At 41.1% G+C, this 14,546-nt stretch overlaps 1 protein-coding gene across 1 annotated transcript; it reads left to right on the top strand.

Moving 5' to 3' along the window:
• Positions 1-262: 262 nt before the first annotated feature.
• hfm1 (helicase for meiosis 1) lies at positions 263-14,050 on the top strand. Its single transcript, XM_041948506.1, has 38 exons — positions 263-333; positions 425-540; positions 884-1,193; positions 1,734-2,065; positions 2,492-2,533; positions 2,647-2,717; positions 2,855-2,987; positions 3,383-3,534; positions 3,648-3,725; positions 3,981-4,136; positions 4,442-4,642; positions 4,804-4,892; positions 5,001-5,044; positions 5,161-5,262; positions 6,244-6,389; positions 6,631-6,725; positions 6,869-7,002; positions 7,107-7,154; positions 7,332-7,412; positions 7,592-7,683; positions 7,855-7,961; positions 8,087-8,134; positions 8,288-8,385; positions 8,476-8,610; positions 8,714-8,799; positions 9,085-9,168; positions 9,286-9,443; positions 9,593-9,696; positions 10,062-10,247; positions 10,393-10,452; positions 10,588-10,712; positions 11,233-11,312; positions 11,502-11,617; positions 12,333-12,611; positions 12,755-12,836; positions 12,989-13,088; positions 13,534-13,676; positions 13,791-14,050. The coding sequence occupies exons 1-38, from the start codon at positions 263-265 to the stop codon at positions 13,843-13,845; spliced, it is 4,539 nt and encodes a 1,512-aa protein (XP_041804440.1). The 3' UTR covers positions 13,846-14,050.
• Positions 14,051-14,546: the final 496 nt, after the last annotated feature.

The raw sequence follows: 14,546 nt of genomic DNA on the forward strand, positions 1-14,546 counted from the left end.
ATTGGAGGGCTGTGTCCAAGGATGTCAAGTGAAAAATGATAACCATCTCCCATGTTAGTCTTTTTGCCACAGACCACAACAAATCTTCAAAATTCCTCACATAGTATTAATGTCTGCTATATTATTAGTTAAAGCTCTATTGTAAACACATACATACAAGTATCTCTGTTTTGTTTTGTTTTTCCTGAAGCAAGATGCCCCTAACCAAGAATCAGTGGTGACTGATTGACATTGCTCCGCTTTGTCCACATGATCTGATGAGATGTTGGACTCAGATGACTGCATCTTGTCCCTAGACAATCTGTTTTTTGAGAAACCCATTGTTCACCAAGTGTGAGTACAAAAAGGTGCCCCTAATCATCCCTCTCTTTTTCTTATCTCAGATGAATAAATGTTTTTTCCCCCTCTGGATTGTATTTGACAGAAAGCCACTACACCAGGAGGCCAGTCCATGGCAGCTGGAGCAGCCTCCCTCTCTCTCTCAGATTCCAGCCACTCAGGATATGCAGGAGGAGGCAGAGTCTCTCTCCACCTTGAACAGTATGTTGTGCTCTGGATTAGGGTGAAATTCTTCTCCCTTGACTTGAGTAAACTGCTCAGTATCTTGCCTATTGAAGCCCTACCAAATTTAACTGTATGACTCACTGACACAATATCTTGAATAGACTTGAAAGCTTTCCCAATTTTCCTTGAGTTGCATAAACAAACCAGGATCTGGGTCTTATGATATATTCTCATAATCACTTGTATAACTGGATGGTAAATCCCCTGCATTTTAATCAGCAAGAAAAATAGCCAAATAGGCAGCCTTAATTTGTACAGACACCAAATTACAGCCACTCCAACTTGGTTTGATGACCCTCTCCAATGTTCGATGTCACAGGTTTCTCACAAAAACCCAGGATGTTCTTGCCCCCTTTCAAGGGATCAGCTGGCCTAAAGGTTTTACCATCAAAAATTGACAGTCCTTACAGCTCTAAGAACGGTGAGACAGAGATTGAAACTCAGGTTGGCAGCACCTGCCCCAGCAGATCTGATGGCCTTTGGGGAGGTGAGGTGTTCAAGGATTACTCTCACACTGCCTGTCGGAGTGTCAGAGGTGGGGATCAAACCCTGCAGGACTCTGGTCACGCGGCCATCATTGGGAGGTGTTTGTCTCTGGACCACACCAGAGGCCCACCTCTACGAAGAAGGCAAGTGTCAGATTTTTGTCAAGATGACATTTACCTGATTGTGAATTCAGGAGTGTGTGTACATTCTTTTCAGACAGTGCAAAATGCTAAAAAATTTAAGGCCATAAAAAGCTGGTCATCAAGAATTTTCTCTCTTTGGTGGTGGATGTGGAACATAGTTTAAAAAAGGCTTCAATTAGTAGGCTTAATGTTATTTACTATATAAAAAGCATTTCCAGTTTTTCACTGTCAAGAAATGTAATGTAGTGCTGAGTGACTCTTTAAACCCTCAACTTTTTGGAATCCATGATCTTAGTTAAGATGGTGTTGCAGTATATCCTGAAGAGGCTTGAGTTTTACATCAGTGGACAGTTCATAGGAACATGAAAAGATACTAAACCATCCTCATTGTTATCCTCATTGCCAGAGGCCACAATGCCTGTCCTTCTTCAAATAAACCTCCAAGCTTGCAGCAGCAGCAATAGTTTTCCTCTCACATTCTACCTCCCTCCTCTTTCAATTCTTTATTCTATCCATATCCTCTCCCCCCTCTCACAACAGCTTGTTCAAGGTTCAGGTGTTGAACAATGGAGGTGACTCGTCAAACACACATGACCTCAGTAGGAGCTGCAGCCAGACAGCATCCAGACCTCAAACTTTTCTCAGTCAGGTTACCATGACGACAGTGTCTCCTCTTCAGCCGCCACGGGCGACAGTTAGCCAGGCGGCTCCTCCTTTCTCCCCTAAACCCCGCGACTCACCCCCCCCTCCTCTGGGCTCATCTGCAGCGAGTGGCCGACCCCCGCAGCAGGCAGCACATGCAGAGATGCAGGACAAGGGCACAAAGAGAGTCTTCGTTCCGCCCATGACGCTTCAGCCGCTCTGCATACAAGGTGCTGCACTGCATTGACACAGTCACAGACAGGCGCTGTGCTCATATGTTTGTAACACTCATATAGCTTCTGTAAAGTGTTGTAGCTAATGAGCGTGCCCATGTCTAGCCATGGCAGCAGCTGCCACAATGTGTTTGGATGTGATGAGGTGAAATGAGGTGAGCTCCCCCCATTGACCGCTCCATTGTAATGAAACATGCTGGGCACTAGGTGGTGAATAGTAAGGCAGTAGAAACAGCAGACTGTGACAGCAGAAACATTTGTAACCACATGCAGTCTATAGAATTTCTGCATTTTTATGTTACAGTCACTACAAAATAAAAGCATTTTATGGCCTACAAAAATGTTAAACTTTCATATTAACATCAAACTGGAATGAGTGCAATCACTGATAATGACTGAAAATGAACGTGTGGTACATTTTAGGGTCTTCTGGTTCTGGAGTTTTACGACCAGTTTCTGAAATTCGTATCCTTTCTGTTGTTCTGTAAGACAACACAATTTAGATAGTGTTTGAACTGTATTAGAATGCTTGGAATGCAATTTCACAAGGTTTGATTTCCTGAACCATGCTAACACAGCAGCTAAGTTCAGATCCGTCTTCAACGAGTTTCCTTTTTTCAACTATGTTCAATCAAAAGCACTGGATGACGTAAGCATTGTCTGAACGCCTTCTTGCAAAAAATGTTGAGGATCAATAATAGCATGATAGTTTTCATTGTCTTGTTTCAACCTGTTCAAATGTCCTGTAAGTGTGATTGTCTCTTGGAGTGTTTGGTTTGTTCACAGGTTCTTTACACGGGTAAGAACTTTGTGGCGTGTGCTCCTACCGGATCTGGTAAAACAGTGCTGTTTGAATTGGCCATCATTCGTCTGCTAATGGAGACCTCCGAGCCCTGGAGAGATGTCAAAGCTGTTTATAGTGAGCATAATATTGTGAAGACCCTATTGATATGCCAATAAAACTCCAGTCCAGGTAGATTTGGCCTAGAGTACTTCTTTATATTCACAAAACATATGGGATTAAATCTATAAAGTTGTATGCTCCAGTCTCAGTGTTAGGTGTGTGAGCTTGTGTACCCAAATTCAGGCAGGAGAAGGAAAATTCTATCCCTAATAAAATCTTAACATCTGTGAAGAGCAACAATGTTTCAACACAACACACCTGACTGTAATCACTCACTAGGGCTGTTTCTTTTGACTTGCTTAGTGTGTCATTTCCAGAGTGTTTTGATTTTTGATACACTTATAGATTTAAGGTATTTCTGAGGTACAAAGAAATGTCTGAGAAAAAGATTCACTCTTTGTTCCTGCCAGTGGCCCCTATCAAAGCTCTTTGCAGTCAGTGCTTTGAGAGCTGGAAGAAGAAGTTTGGCCCTCTGGGACTGAGCTGTAAGGAGCTGACCGGCGACACCGAGATCGATGACTTCTTTGAGATTCAGGACTCCCACATCATCTTGACCACGCCTGTGTGTGACACTGTGCAACATCTGGATCAAACAAACACAACAAAAATGAAGGCAAAGAACTAAAATGTGAAGATTTACTTGATTAGATCATGTTGTGTATCTTTTTTTCTCAGGAAAAATGGGACAGCATGACTAGAAAATGGAAGGATAACTGTCTGTTGCAGCTAGTCAGGCTCTTCCTTATCGATGAGGTCAGTGTGTTAATCAGGTATTTAAAAAATGTATTAAGAAGATATAATACATCATGTTCTGTTCTTATGTATTAAGAGAGTGCATACGCCCTGTGTAGTTATTTAAGACTGAGATGAACCCCCTCATGTTAATAATGAAATAGAGTGATAAAGGTCAGCTCAATTTGATAATACCTACATACATACCAGTGTCTCTGTTGACCCTTCAAGATGTTTGTAAAGCCAAGTATGAGATGACAAATGTTGTTCATCCAGGTGCATGTGGTGAAAGATGCGACCCGTGGTGCCACTCTGGAAGTGGTGGTGAGCAGGATGAAGGCCGTACATGCCTACAGGACAGCACAGAATCCAGAGACAGGCCTCTCTATGAGGTTTGTGGCTGCATCCGCCACCATTCCTAACATCTCTGATGTAAGTGGCTGACAAAGGGAGTCAGTGAAAGAGCACTGCAGTAGTTTCTTTAGGATAAGAGAATTCAAAAGGCAATGTAGGCAAATCCTCCAGAATCATACATTTCATAGGTCAGATCTGTTTTATGGAGCTCTCTCTTTTGTGATTGAGTCATGAAAAAATGCTTAAAAATAGCAAAAAATTAAGAAGAGAGTGTCATTGCATTACTGCACAGTAATGTGTTGACACAATTCTGTGTTTGTACTGTATCCCAAGAGCAAATCAGTAACCTGTGGCTGGTCATTGTCTTGTCTGCCTGTTGTTAGATAGCAGACTGGCTGTCTAATGAGAGTGGTCCAGCCACATATCTCGACATGGACGAGAGCCACCGTCCAGTGAAGCTGAGGAAGGTGGTGCTGGGGTTCCCCTGCAGCCCAAACCAAACAGAGTTCAAGTTTGACCTGTCTCTGAACTACAAGATGGCCAACATCATACAAACGTACTCCGACCAGAAGCCTGCACTGGTGGTGGGTGTGAAAGTTGGGCTAGGCTGTATGTTCTTTTTCCTGCTTGTGTGGTTGTTTTCCTTCTTTCTTATGTCATTGAACAAGGTCATGAAGAGTTAATAAGGATGGTGGGGTTAGATTATGTGATTATGTCATGGTATAATAATTGTGTTATTCTGCAGTTTTGCTCTACAAGGAAAGGAGCCCAGCAGTCAGCTACAGTTTTGGCTAAGGACGCTCGGTTCATCATGAGCATTGAGCACAAGCAAAGGTATGTTTCTTACTAATCCAAATTTCCACGTTCTTTTCACATATGCAGATATTCATCAAAACCTTTTATTTTTGTTAATTGATCTTTGTTGCTTTGTAATCTGTTTAGGTTGTTGAAATATGCAAAATCTGTTCTGGATTCAAAACTGAGAGGTGAGCTCCCTTTTTTCAAGTTTCAAGACTCACCAGATGCAAGCCAGTTTCAGCCCAGAACCATTGAGAAAGTATATTTATTTAATTATGACTATATTTTGTGTTTTGTGTTCCAGATCTGGTGATGTTAGGAGTTGGTTATCACCATGCAGGAGTTGACTTGTCTGATAGGAAGTTGATAGAAAAGGCCTTCACTGTGGGAGACCTGCCTGTCCTCTGTGAGACTTTGTCACCAATACAGTTTTATTCTGTGTTGTTATTGGATTATGTGACTATATAAGCATGCAAAAGTGTTCTATCTTCTTTGTAAAGCTGCAGACAAACAAGAAAGACAGGAAAGTGTCACAGCAAGGTTACAACAACTGAAGCGTACAATATTTCATGATTTCAAGGCCTCACCACAAGCTATATAAATTACACAAAGTATGCCTGGAATTACCTATAGTGGTATATTTTTTATGCTAAAAGCAATATGCAGTATTTTTGTGGCCATTTTGCTAGATAGTGATACGTACCAGTTGCAAATGCAGATTGAAACAGGTTAGCATTTTCAGATATGCTTATCACAAGTAACGAAAGAGACTTTAAAACAAGACAAGACATGCCAACTTATTGTTGCATCTCTGTGGTACACTTCAAGTATACCAGGATGTTTACCACAGTGTAGCTGTCACAGCTGATGTGCAAGCAGGGTAACAGAAATACAGGAAACGGACCCAAATGCAAATAACTGAGGCAGATCTGGTACAGTTCAGTGATTTAATAATATAACCGGAGGTACATAAGCTTACAGAGGAAGTGAGGCAGGCAAGGGTCAAAACCCGGAAGCAGTCTCTCATAAGCAAACAAAATAACAATCTGGCAAAGGAACAAAGAGAGTAGATCAGTACATAAAGTGAGTGGCTGATGATGCAATGAGATGCACGTGAAGAAGTGGGCTGAGCAGTGTGGGCCACTGCAGAGCAGATAAGGGAAGTGAGAACAGGTGTGTGGTTGGGTGGGGCTGTCAGGTCATGGGAGTGAAGGGAATAGAGAGAGCTGCCGAGGGCATCTGCTGGATAAGTGGACAATAGCAGTGAAGGGCCTGTGAAGCGTGTAACAATCAGAAACTTACAGCAGGCTGGCACAATTTGAAACCAGGTTTTTATTGTATTTCATGGGCACCGAATTTGTGCTTGGTCTGATTTTTTATATCCTAGTTACCACCAGGACTCTGGCCATGGGGGTGAACCTGCCAGCTCATCTGGTTGTGATCAAGTCTACCATGCAGTATGTGGCAGGCTCCTGTGAGGAGTACAGCGAGGCCGACTTGTTGCAGATGATAGGCCGAGCTGGAAGACCACAAGTAATGGCAGAATAATAATGGAATACTTCATTCATTTTCTTACCTCTTGTAGCACATGGAGGTGTACAATAAGGGTTGGTGTACCATCACAAAACAAGGATGATGTGTGCAGTTTTGGAAGAATACCATCTTGCAGAAAGCTGTTATCTAAATGGCATTTGTTTCAATACCATGAAGTAAGATAGCAACAGCTTGTATTAGTATGATGCGATGAACTAAACTTTGTCTTTTCTTCCTTTAGTTTGACACATCAGCGATTGCAGTGATCATGACCAAGACCCAAACCAAAGACAAATACATGAAACTTATGAATGGGATGGAAATCATTGAGAGCAGGTATGACAGCTCAGTCACTTGACATTTCTTCTTCTTCTTCTTCCTCTTTTCTCTCTGAGTCTATTTTTCCCTGACTCTTGCGCTCTCATAGGAGAGAGATTATACAGGTAGTACACGAGGTAACAGTATACTTTTTTCCGCAGCTTACACAGTCACCTGGTGGAGCACCTGAATGCAGAGATCGTTCTCCAAACCATCAGTGATGTTAACATGGCTCTGGACTGGATACGCTCCACGCTCCTCTACATCAGAGTCCTGAAGAACCCCACACACTACGGTCAGAGCTCAAAATACTAACACAGATCAGAATTACCGTCCAGCTTCTTATGCATCACTGAATGTTAAACTGGTCAGTACAGTGTACTTCGACTCCAATTTCAGGTTTCTCCGCTGACTTAGACAGATGCGGAATTGAAGCAAAATTGCAAGGTGGGCCACATGACTTTGAAGTCAATAAAGCTGCATGTTGCTATTAGATGGATACTCTATCACTGAATTTAAACCATGACACTGAGGCCACTTATCATTTAAGCTGCACATTACTAACGCTACCCCCCAGACATAATGTAGTTTAAGGTGATTGCTGTTTCTCTTCTCCTCTCATAGAACTGTGTCTAAGGAACCTCAACTCTCTGTCCTCCATTGGTCTGATCAGCATGGATGAGGATATCAACATCAAACCAACAGGCAGGGAGGAAATGTGTTTAGATGCTTGGTAAAATGCCCAATGTGCTCCTTTTATTCTTTCTTGACCTACATTCAGTGGTGTGGATGTTATTCTCACCTTTAACTGCACTCTTCTTTTTCAACTGAGCCTTGTATACAAGAAATTAAACTGTTAAGTAGTTTGTTCTTGGTCCTTGCAGAGGCTGGCAGGTTGATGGCGAGGTACTGTGTTGCCTTTGACACAATGAAACAGTTCAGTAAAGTGGCTGGCACTGAGAACCTGTCCGACCTGGTAGGTTTGCTGATAAGACTGCACAGCACTAATGTTTTTGATTAAAATGCAGATATAGTGATGCTTTGTGTTGTTAGGCAGTGTTCCTGCAAAAGGAAATCATTTTAATAATTTGGATGCTGTGTACAGCAAAGAAAATTCCATTCAGATCAAAAATGGCTGTATGTACAGATTGAGCTGGTGTCGAAGAGCGGAGAGTTCAGCGACATTCAGTTGAGAATGAATGAGAAGAGGCCCCTGAACACTTTGAACAGGGACAAGAACAGGCTCACCATCAGGTCTGATATGTTTACAGGATTGACTGTTGCAGATACAGTATCACAACCCCTGATTTTAACTTCTGGATTGGAAATGCATAATGACGAAGGTAGCCTAAAACAAGATGTTTATGTATTTTTTCCAGGTTTCCCATGGAGGGAAAGATCAAAACCAGTGAGATGAAAGTGAACTGGTAGGTTTATTCTTTCAGCGCTTTCCCAGTGGACATGCAATGCAGAATAAAATGGAATACTGGCTTATGATTTTTATTGCAATATTCATTGTATTATGGATTTCTTATAGACTGTCCACTGTACGTATTCTGTGTTTATTGCCTCGCCTTTAGCTTGATTCAGGCTCAGCTTGGTTCCATCTCAATTCAAGAGTTTGGACTCACACAGGACACAGCAAAGATCTTCAGGAATGGGATGCGCATCAGCAAATGTATGTTGGGTAAATCAGGGATGGCAAATAATCAAAGTGCTCTCTGACCACATTTCTGTTGAACTTTAATTGTATTTTGATCCCAATCAGGCCTTTCAGAGTTTTTGTGTCAGCCATCAAAGACTGGTTTTTCTGCTCTTCTCAACTCCCTGATCCTGGCTAAGTGCTTCAGAGCCAAGCTTTGGGAAAACTCGCATTATGTTTCCAAACAGCTGGAGAAGATAGGTGGATGTGCTATGTTCATACACTGTACATATAGACAGTTAGTGGCCCTTAGACTCATTTCTTGCACAGGCAGTGTCAAATTAAATATTACTGTGTGTTTCAGGCCAGACCTTATCAACTGCCATGGTGAACGCTGGACTCACCACTTTCAGCAAAATAGAGCAAACCAACCCCAGAGAGCTTGAGCTGGTCAGTCTGTGTAACATTTGAAAAGAAAACACGTTTTGATCATCCAGAGCCTTTGATTTAACCACTGTTTGAGGATCTGTGGCATGGTACACAGCAGGCTCTGAGGCTTCAGCTGTGATCGCCATAGCTCACCACTCATTTTGCTGACTTGAAATAGTTGAGTTAATGTTATGTGAAGTGGTGTCTGATAATTCATAATACCTTCAATTTCTGCACAAAAAAGATTTTCAGATAATTATTGGTGTAAGTATTTGGATATGAACTTTTATAATTTCGTTTATTCAGATTCTCAACAGACATCCACCATTTGGCAACCAAATCAGAGAATCTGTCATACATCTCCCGAAGTACGAAGTTACTTTGGAGCAGGTAAAGGGTTTTTTTGCAGAATGTTATCGCCAAAGGGACAAGCATGTTAAATTACCACATATACTAGAACTTTTCAGTTTTAGTCATTTTATTTAATGGTGCATATGTGTTCTGTAGCTTCCGAGGTATAGCTGTGCTATGGCAGAGATTGTGGTGAAGGTGAACCTGAAAAACCAAGCACAGCTGCTGTCCAGGAGAACAGCTCCCGGCCACCACTATGTCTCTCTGATCATCGGAAACTCGGACAACACCGTGGTCTTCCTACAGAAACTCACGTGAGGAAATTAAGCCCCAGGATGCCACCAGTTTTGTGTCACTAAATCACAATACAGACCTTCACCATTATCTAAAACAAAGACAGAGCCTGGTTTGAGAATATGTAGTCGATTGATTTTCAGCGAGCAGCCTCTTGTCTGTTTTCCAGGGACTTGGTGCTGTTGAAGTGTGGAAGCTGGTCGAAAAAGATTGAGGTGGGAAAAGCCTCGAAAGGAGAGGAGATCAGTGTCAATCTGATCAGCTCTGAATATGGTATATGGAAACACTTTAGCATTTCACACAGAAATACATCCACGGTATTTACAGATATGGTATATAACACTTACTATATTACATATATGTCAAGCTTAATGAGGCAATCATTCAGTTATGTTTTTGTAAAGATGAATAATGTAAGAAATTGAAACTTCTGTTTTCTGGCATTTGTCATTTTTGCTGTGTTGAACAGTAATTGCGACGTCCAAATTCATCAAATAAAACCATAAATTTTACAGCTGTTGTACTTTTATATAAAATGTACATGTTGTTTTAGCACATCCCAAAACAGAGTCTTGGACTGGACTGCCAATAAATGCTATGAAGGAAGACTTACATTTGGGCCTTTTCCTCTCCCATAGTGGGCCTAGACATCCAGCAGAAGTTCAATGTGTATTACTCTGGAGCCAGGAGGTTTGGAACTGATAATCCATACAACACATCATATGATGTTCCTGGACAAAGACTGCAGCACTCTACACTGAAACCACAGTCTACAGATCAGGCTGCAACTCAGTGGGAAAATGCCACATCTGCTACAGACCCAGGCACTACACTTTGATACACGATGATTGTGTTGATGCTGAAATAGGAAATATTGTACATCAATACATTGTTTCTTTAATGGCAGACTGATATTTCAGATGTTTTTTTCTCTCTTATCAAATGTGACAGCTTCACAATCAGATTTAGGCAATACAAGGCAGTGCAACCACTTCTGCAAGAATAAGGATCTCTGTGGCCACGACTGCTGTGAGCACAATAACACGTCTTTCACTGTGTACATGTTTTTTTGTGCATGTATGTATCTACTTTGTGTTCCTGTCATTGTGGAGGTCTTCTTCTTCCAGACCATATAATATGTGTGTACCCCTCCCCTCCCTCAAGGTAAAGTAGGTGTAACAGTGACGCGGAAGAGGTCAGCAAATCAAGAATCTAATTTCTCGTCCTACCTGAAAGACCTGAAGGGCAGGTGTGACTCACTCGCGCAGACTCCTGTCAAACGGCTCAAGGTGAGGATAAACCGATTTTTGGACAGAAAACGGAGTTGTTGAAGACTTGTCATGATTCAATGTGTAGTGTCTGGGACTGTTATAAGATGTAAACCTGAGGTTGTGTTATCCTAAACCACTCTCATCCAATAGATCAAACACAACACAGGAGAATAGAATGCAGAGTGCACTTATGCACTTATGTGATTTTGTTTCTTCAAAAAACACATGATGTGTCTGCAGGGAATCTGATGAGTCACTGCCCAGTCACCAGTGGTTAAGAATAAAACAAATGTCAAGTGGGGAAGTTGAATTGTTGCAAAGAAAAACAGGACACATAGACCCATGAAACACAGCGTGTGTGTGTGTGTGTGTGTGTGTGTGTGTGTGTGTGTGTGACTGAGGCATAACACAATTATTATACATGTACAGGTATTACACTGTAAATGATAACGTGAGGTTATCGTATGTATGTATACATGTGTCTGTCTGTATTACAAAGCTGAACAAGTCTGTGTTTGATGGTTTGTTTTATTTCAAGATTAAAATGCATGAGGAGTCTGTGTCTGACAACATGAAGCAGTTTGCTTTCAAACCCAAAGAGAGGCTACATGTTTCCAGGTATTCACACCTATTCTGACCTTGTAGACTTATTTGAGTTACAAGTGCAAACATTTGAGTAGGTGCTTTAACAACTGCTGCAAATGAGATTCTTACATGTGGCAATAACATTTGTGTACATAAGCTTGGTTTCAATGAAGTCTGCTGGCCTGATGCTGAATTATATTCATGTCATTTTATTTGATGAAGGTATGGAGGGGGTCGTTATGAAGCGTCAGTGAGCCATCACACTGAGACTGTGGATCTGACAGGAGGAGACTGTGCTCGCCTGCCAGACATACTTCATCTGGACGGTGTTGACAGTGGTAAACAAGTGGATGGACTTAACACAGCAATCACATGATCTCTGACTGTTTTTTTCTGTCTCTCATACTCATCATCACTCATCATTCTCTCTCCTTTTGAGATTGTGATGACAATGTGGACATAGAGAGAATGACGGAGGAGCCTGTCCAAACACCTGCTACATCTCATGCTCACCATCAAAGTATCGTCAAGCAACTCAAACTCATTACGAGACAGACCATAGTGGTGGTTTTGAATGTTCTGGCTCATTAACTTTAAATCCCATGTGCTTTGCATACTGTCACTTATTATTCTGTATTTTCGCCAGTAAACTGCCTTGGAATTGTATTCGTAAAGAAAGTTCTCAGATCAACAGTCCCTGGAGATAACAACAGGCAAACACAGGCGTCATGCACATTTAATACATAACATAAATGTAATAAAACGGAATAAGATTTTAGTGTGCACCTATAGATTTATGGTTCAGCACAAAATTAATGTAATTTCAGCAGTAATTGAGATAATGTTGTATATTAGCTTAATTAGGCCAGGATAATCGTCTTTGGAGCCTTACTCAAGCTTGTAGTGAATGCAAGAAAACATGCAAAGCCACCAGTTATGGTCTTTAAAAAACTCAGGAGTTCTTATGCAGATACTTGTTGTCAGATCCAAGAAAGGCTGACCTGCAGTTACATTTGATGGTGTATTCATCCTTTTTATTTAATTCATCTGTAGGTTCCTCGCTGTGGACGAAACCAGGTATCAGTGTTGGTGTGAGTCGGAACCATGAACCGCATCCAAACCAGATCAATACAACCAACTCGGCTTATACAAAGAGCGCTCACTGTCAAAAGGCACCATCCTCACAAATACCGACTGTCAGCTTTGACCTGGGAAATGAATGGGACGACTGGAGCGACTTTGATGATGAGAACTTGGTGCATGCCAGCGAGACATCATCAACAACTAATGCTAAACCTCAAGTCCAGCAGTCTGCAGACAACAACATGCCAGGTAGTGAAGCTTGAGTTCCTCTCAGATCAGGAGATACAGGTCGACAATCAGGATGGATGGCTAGTTTTTCAACATTGAGAAATCATTGTAATCAAGCTTTTTTGGTTATGATTTTAATAACCATGCATATGTGTCATGTGAAGGCTTTATTGCGACATCATCACCAGTATTCCTCTTAAACTCACAAGTCAGAACCTGTGTAACCGCTGCCAGAACTCCACTGAGGTAATGCCAGTCAATCATACACATGTTGCTTCCTATAGTAAGGTGTATAGTCATGTATGAAATCTCCTTTCAGATGATACAGAGTTGTCCACTGAGGTTTCATATTGTAGTTGAGATGGTAAAAAAACATTTGTCATACTTTTGAGTTTTAGGTCGATTTCACCGACTTTAAGTCCTGATATCAGACAACCAGGACCCTCATCGGTCACAGTGAGACCACAGAACAGGATCACACTGGACTGGAATAAAAGGGTGTGTGTGTTACTTTTGTTTAGTGGCTACATGGAGATCACTGTTGTTTACACGGTTACTCACTAGACTTCCTTTTGAGCTGCCTATCTTACACACTATACATATTACAGTACTACTTGCCAGTCTGATGTACAATGTAAACATCTTGCTCCCTACACCAAACAGTGTTTTATATGTTGTGTCTCTCAGCTGCATGGATACATTCAGATGTCAACAAAAACATGGCAGGAAGCAAAATGCACTAATATTTTTTGCTGTTTTGCTGATGGGATTTTCTCTTTGTGGACAGAAATATTCTTAGTTTATTAATAGCAAATGGGTTAATGACACCCAGGTTGAGCTTAGTCAAAGGTGCTTGTAAACAGCTTAACTTCTCTAAAAACTTCACTGATGTGTGGTCAGTTGCTGAGCTACTTGACGCTTGCCTCTGTTCCTCTTTGTGTAGAGGCCAAGCATCTTCAGTGAGGAGGTCACAGTAAAAACACCAGAACCTCTCCCTGAGACCCCCGTGGCCCCACTCACCAGAAGGTTTGATTTCTTTTCGACAATGAGCGTCCCAGCCAACAACAGCTCATCTGTCAACATGAGGTAGAGGAAATGATAATTTTAAGCTTCTTTTTGACTCATTATAGTCTTTCTTAATACATATACATTTTCAGTCAATTAATACCTTGCCTCTTTTCTTACATACTGTATGTTCAGCAGCAACAGCAAAGAAGAAGAAGCTTTCCTTGGGATATTTGATGGTATATTTTAGATATACTGCTTGTCTAACTGTGAATATGTCATAGATATAAAGCATTTTACTTATTTTTGCGTTCATGTTTCATTAGCAATCATAAGCTGTAGACTGTTTTAAAGTCATGTTATTATACATTTATATTGTAAATGAAATTGTTTCTAATGTTAGTTCTAATTGTTATTGATGTTATTTATTTATTTAATAAAGTCTGTTTATTGGAGAATTCTGTGGATTCTTGGGGAGTAAATCAGCTTGCAGTTCAATTATAGTAGTTTTAGTATTTGTGATAATTAGTATTTAGTATTTGTGATAATTGCCAAGTAGTTTAGCTGTTTAAATACAGGTGTACTGTATACGTATTTGCAAATTTATCACAACTCTATACAAATCTGGGGCCATGTTTAGAGAGAGAATTAGCTTTGTTTATTCATTTCAACTGGTGATTATTTAATGTACACCGAAGGATCAATTAAACTAATGAACAAATGTGGATTACTGCATATTTCCGGTGTCCAAATAGTGGAGAGCTGTGCAAACTGCCATCTCAGGTGAGCTTTGGTGGCACTCCTTTTAAGTGCATCACACTTTTGTGTCCGGGATGCCACATACGCACACGTGGGTTCCGTGCATTTACTTCCTAAGGATATTCAATTAGTTGTCTTACCTCAAACAGGCATGTGATAGACTGTAGTCGATTAGATGTGCGTTTGTGTGTG

This window comes from Chelmon rostratus, chromosome 12 (genome assembly GCF_017976325.1).
Source record: "Chelmon rostratus isolate fCheRos1 chromosome 12, fCheRos1.pri, whole genome shotgun sequence".
Lineage (NCBI taxonomy): Eukaryota > Metazoa > Chordata > Actinopteri > Chaetodontiformes > Chaetodontidae > Chelmon > Chelmon rostratus.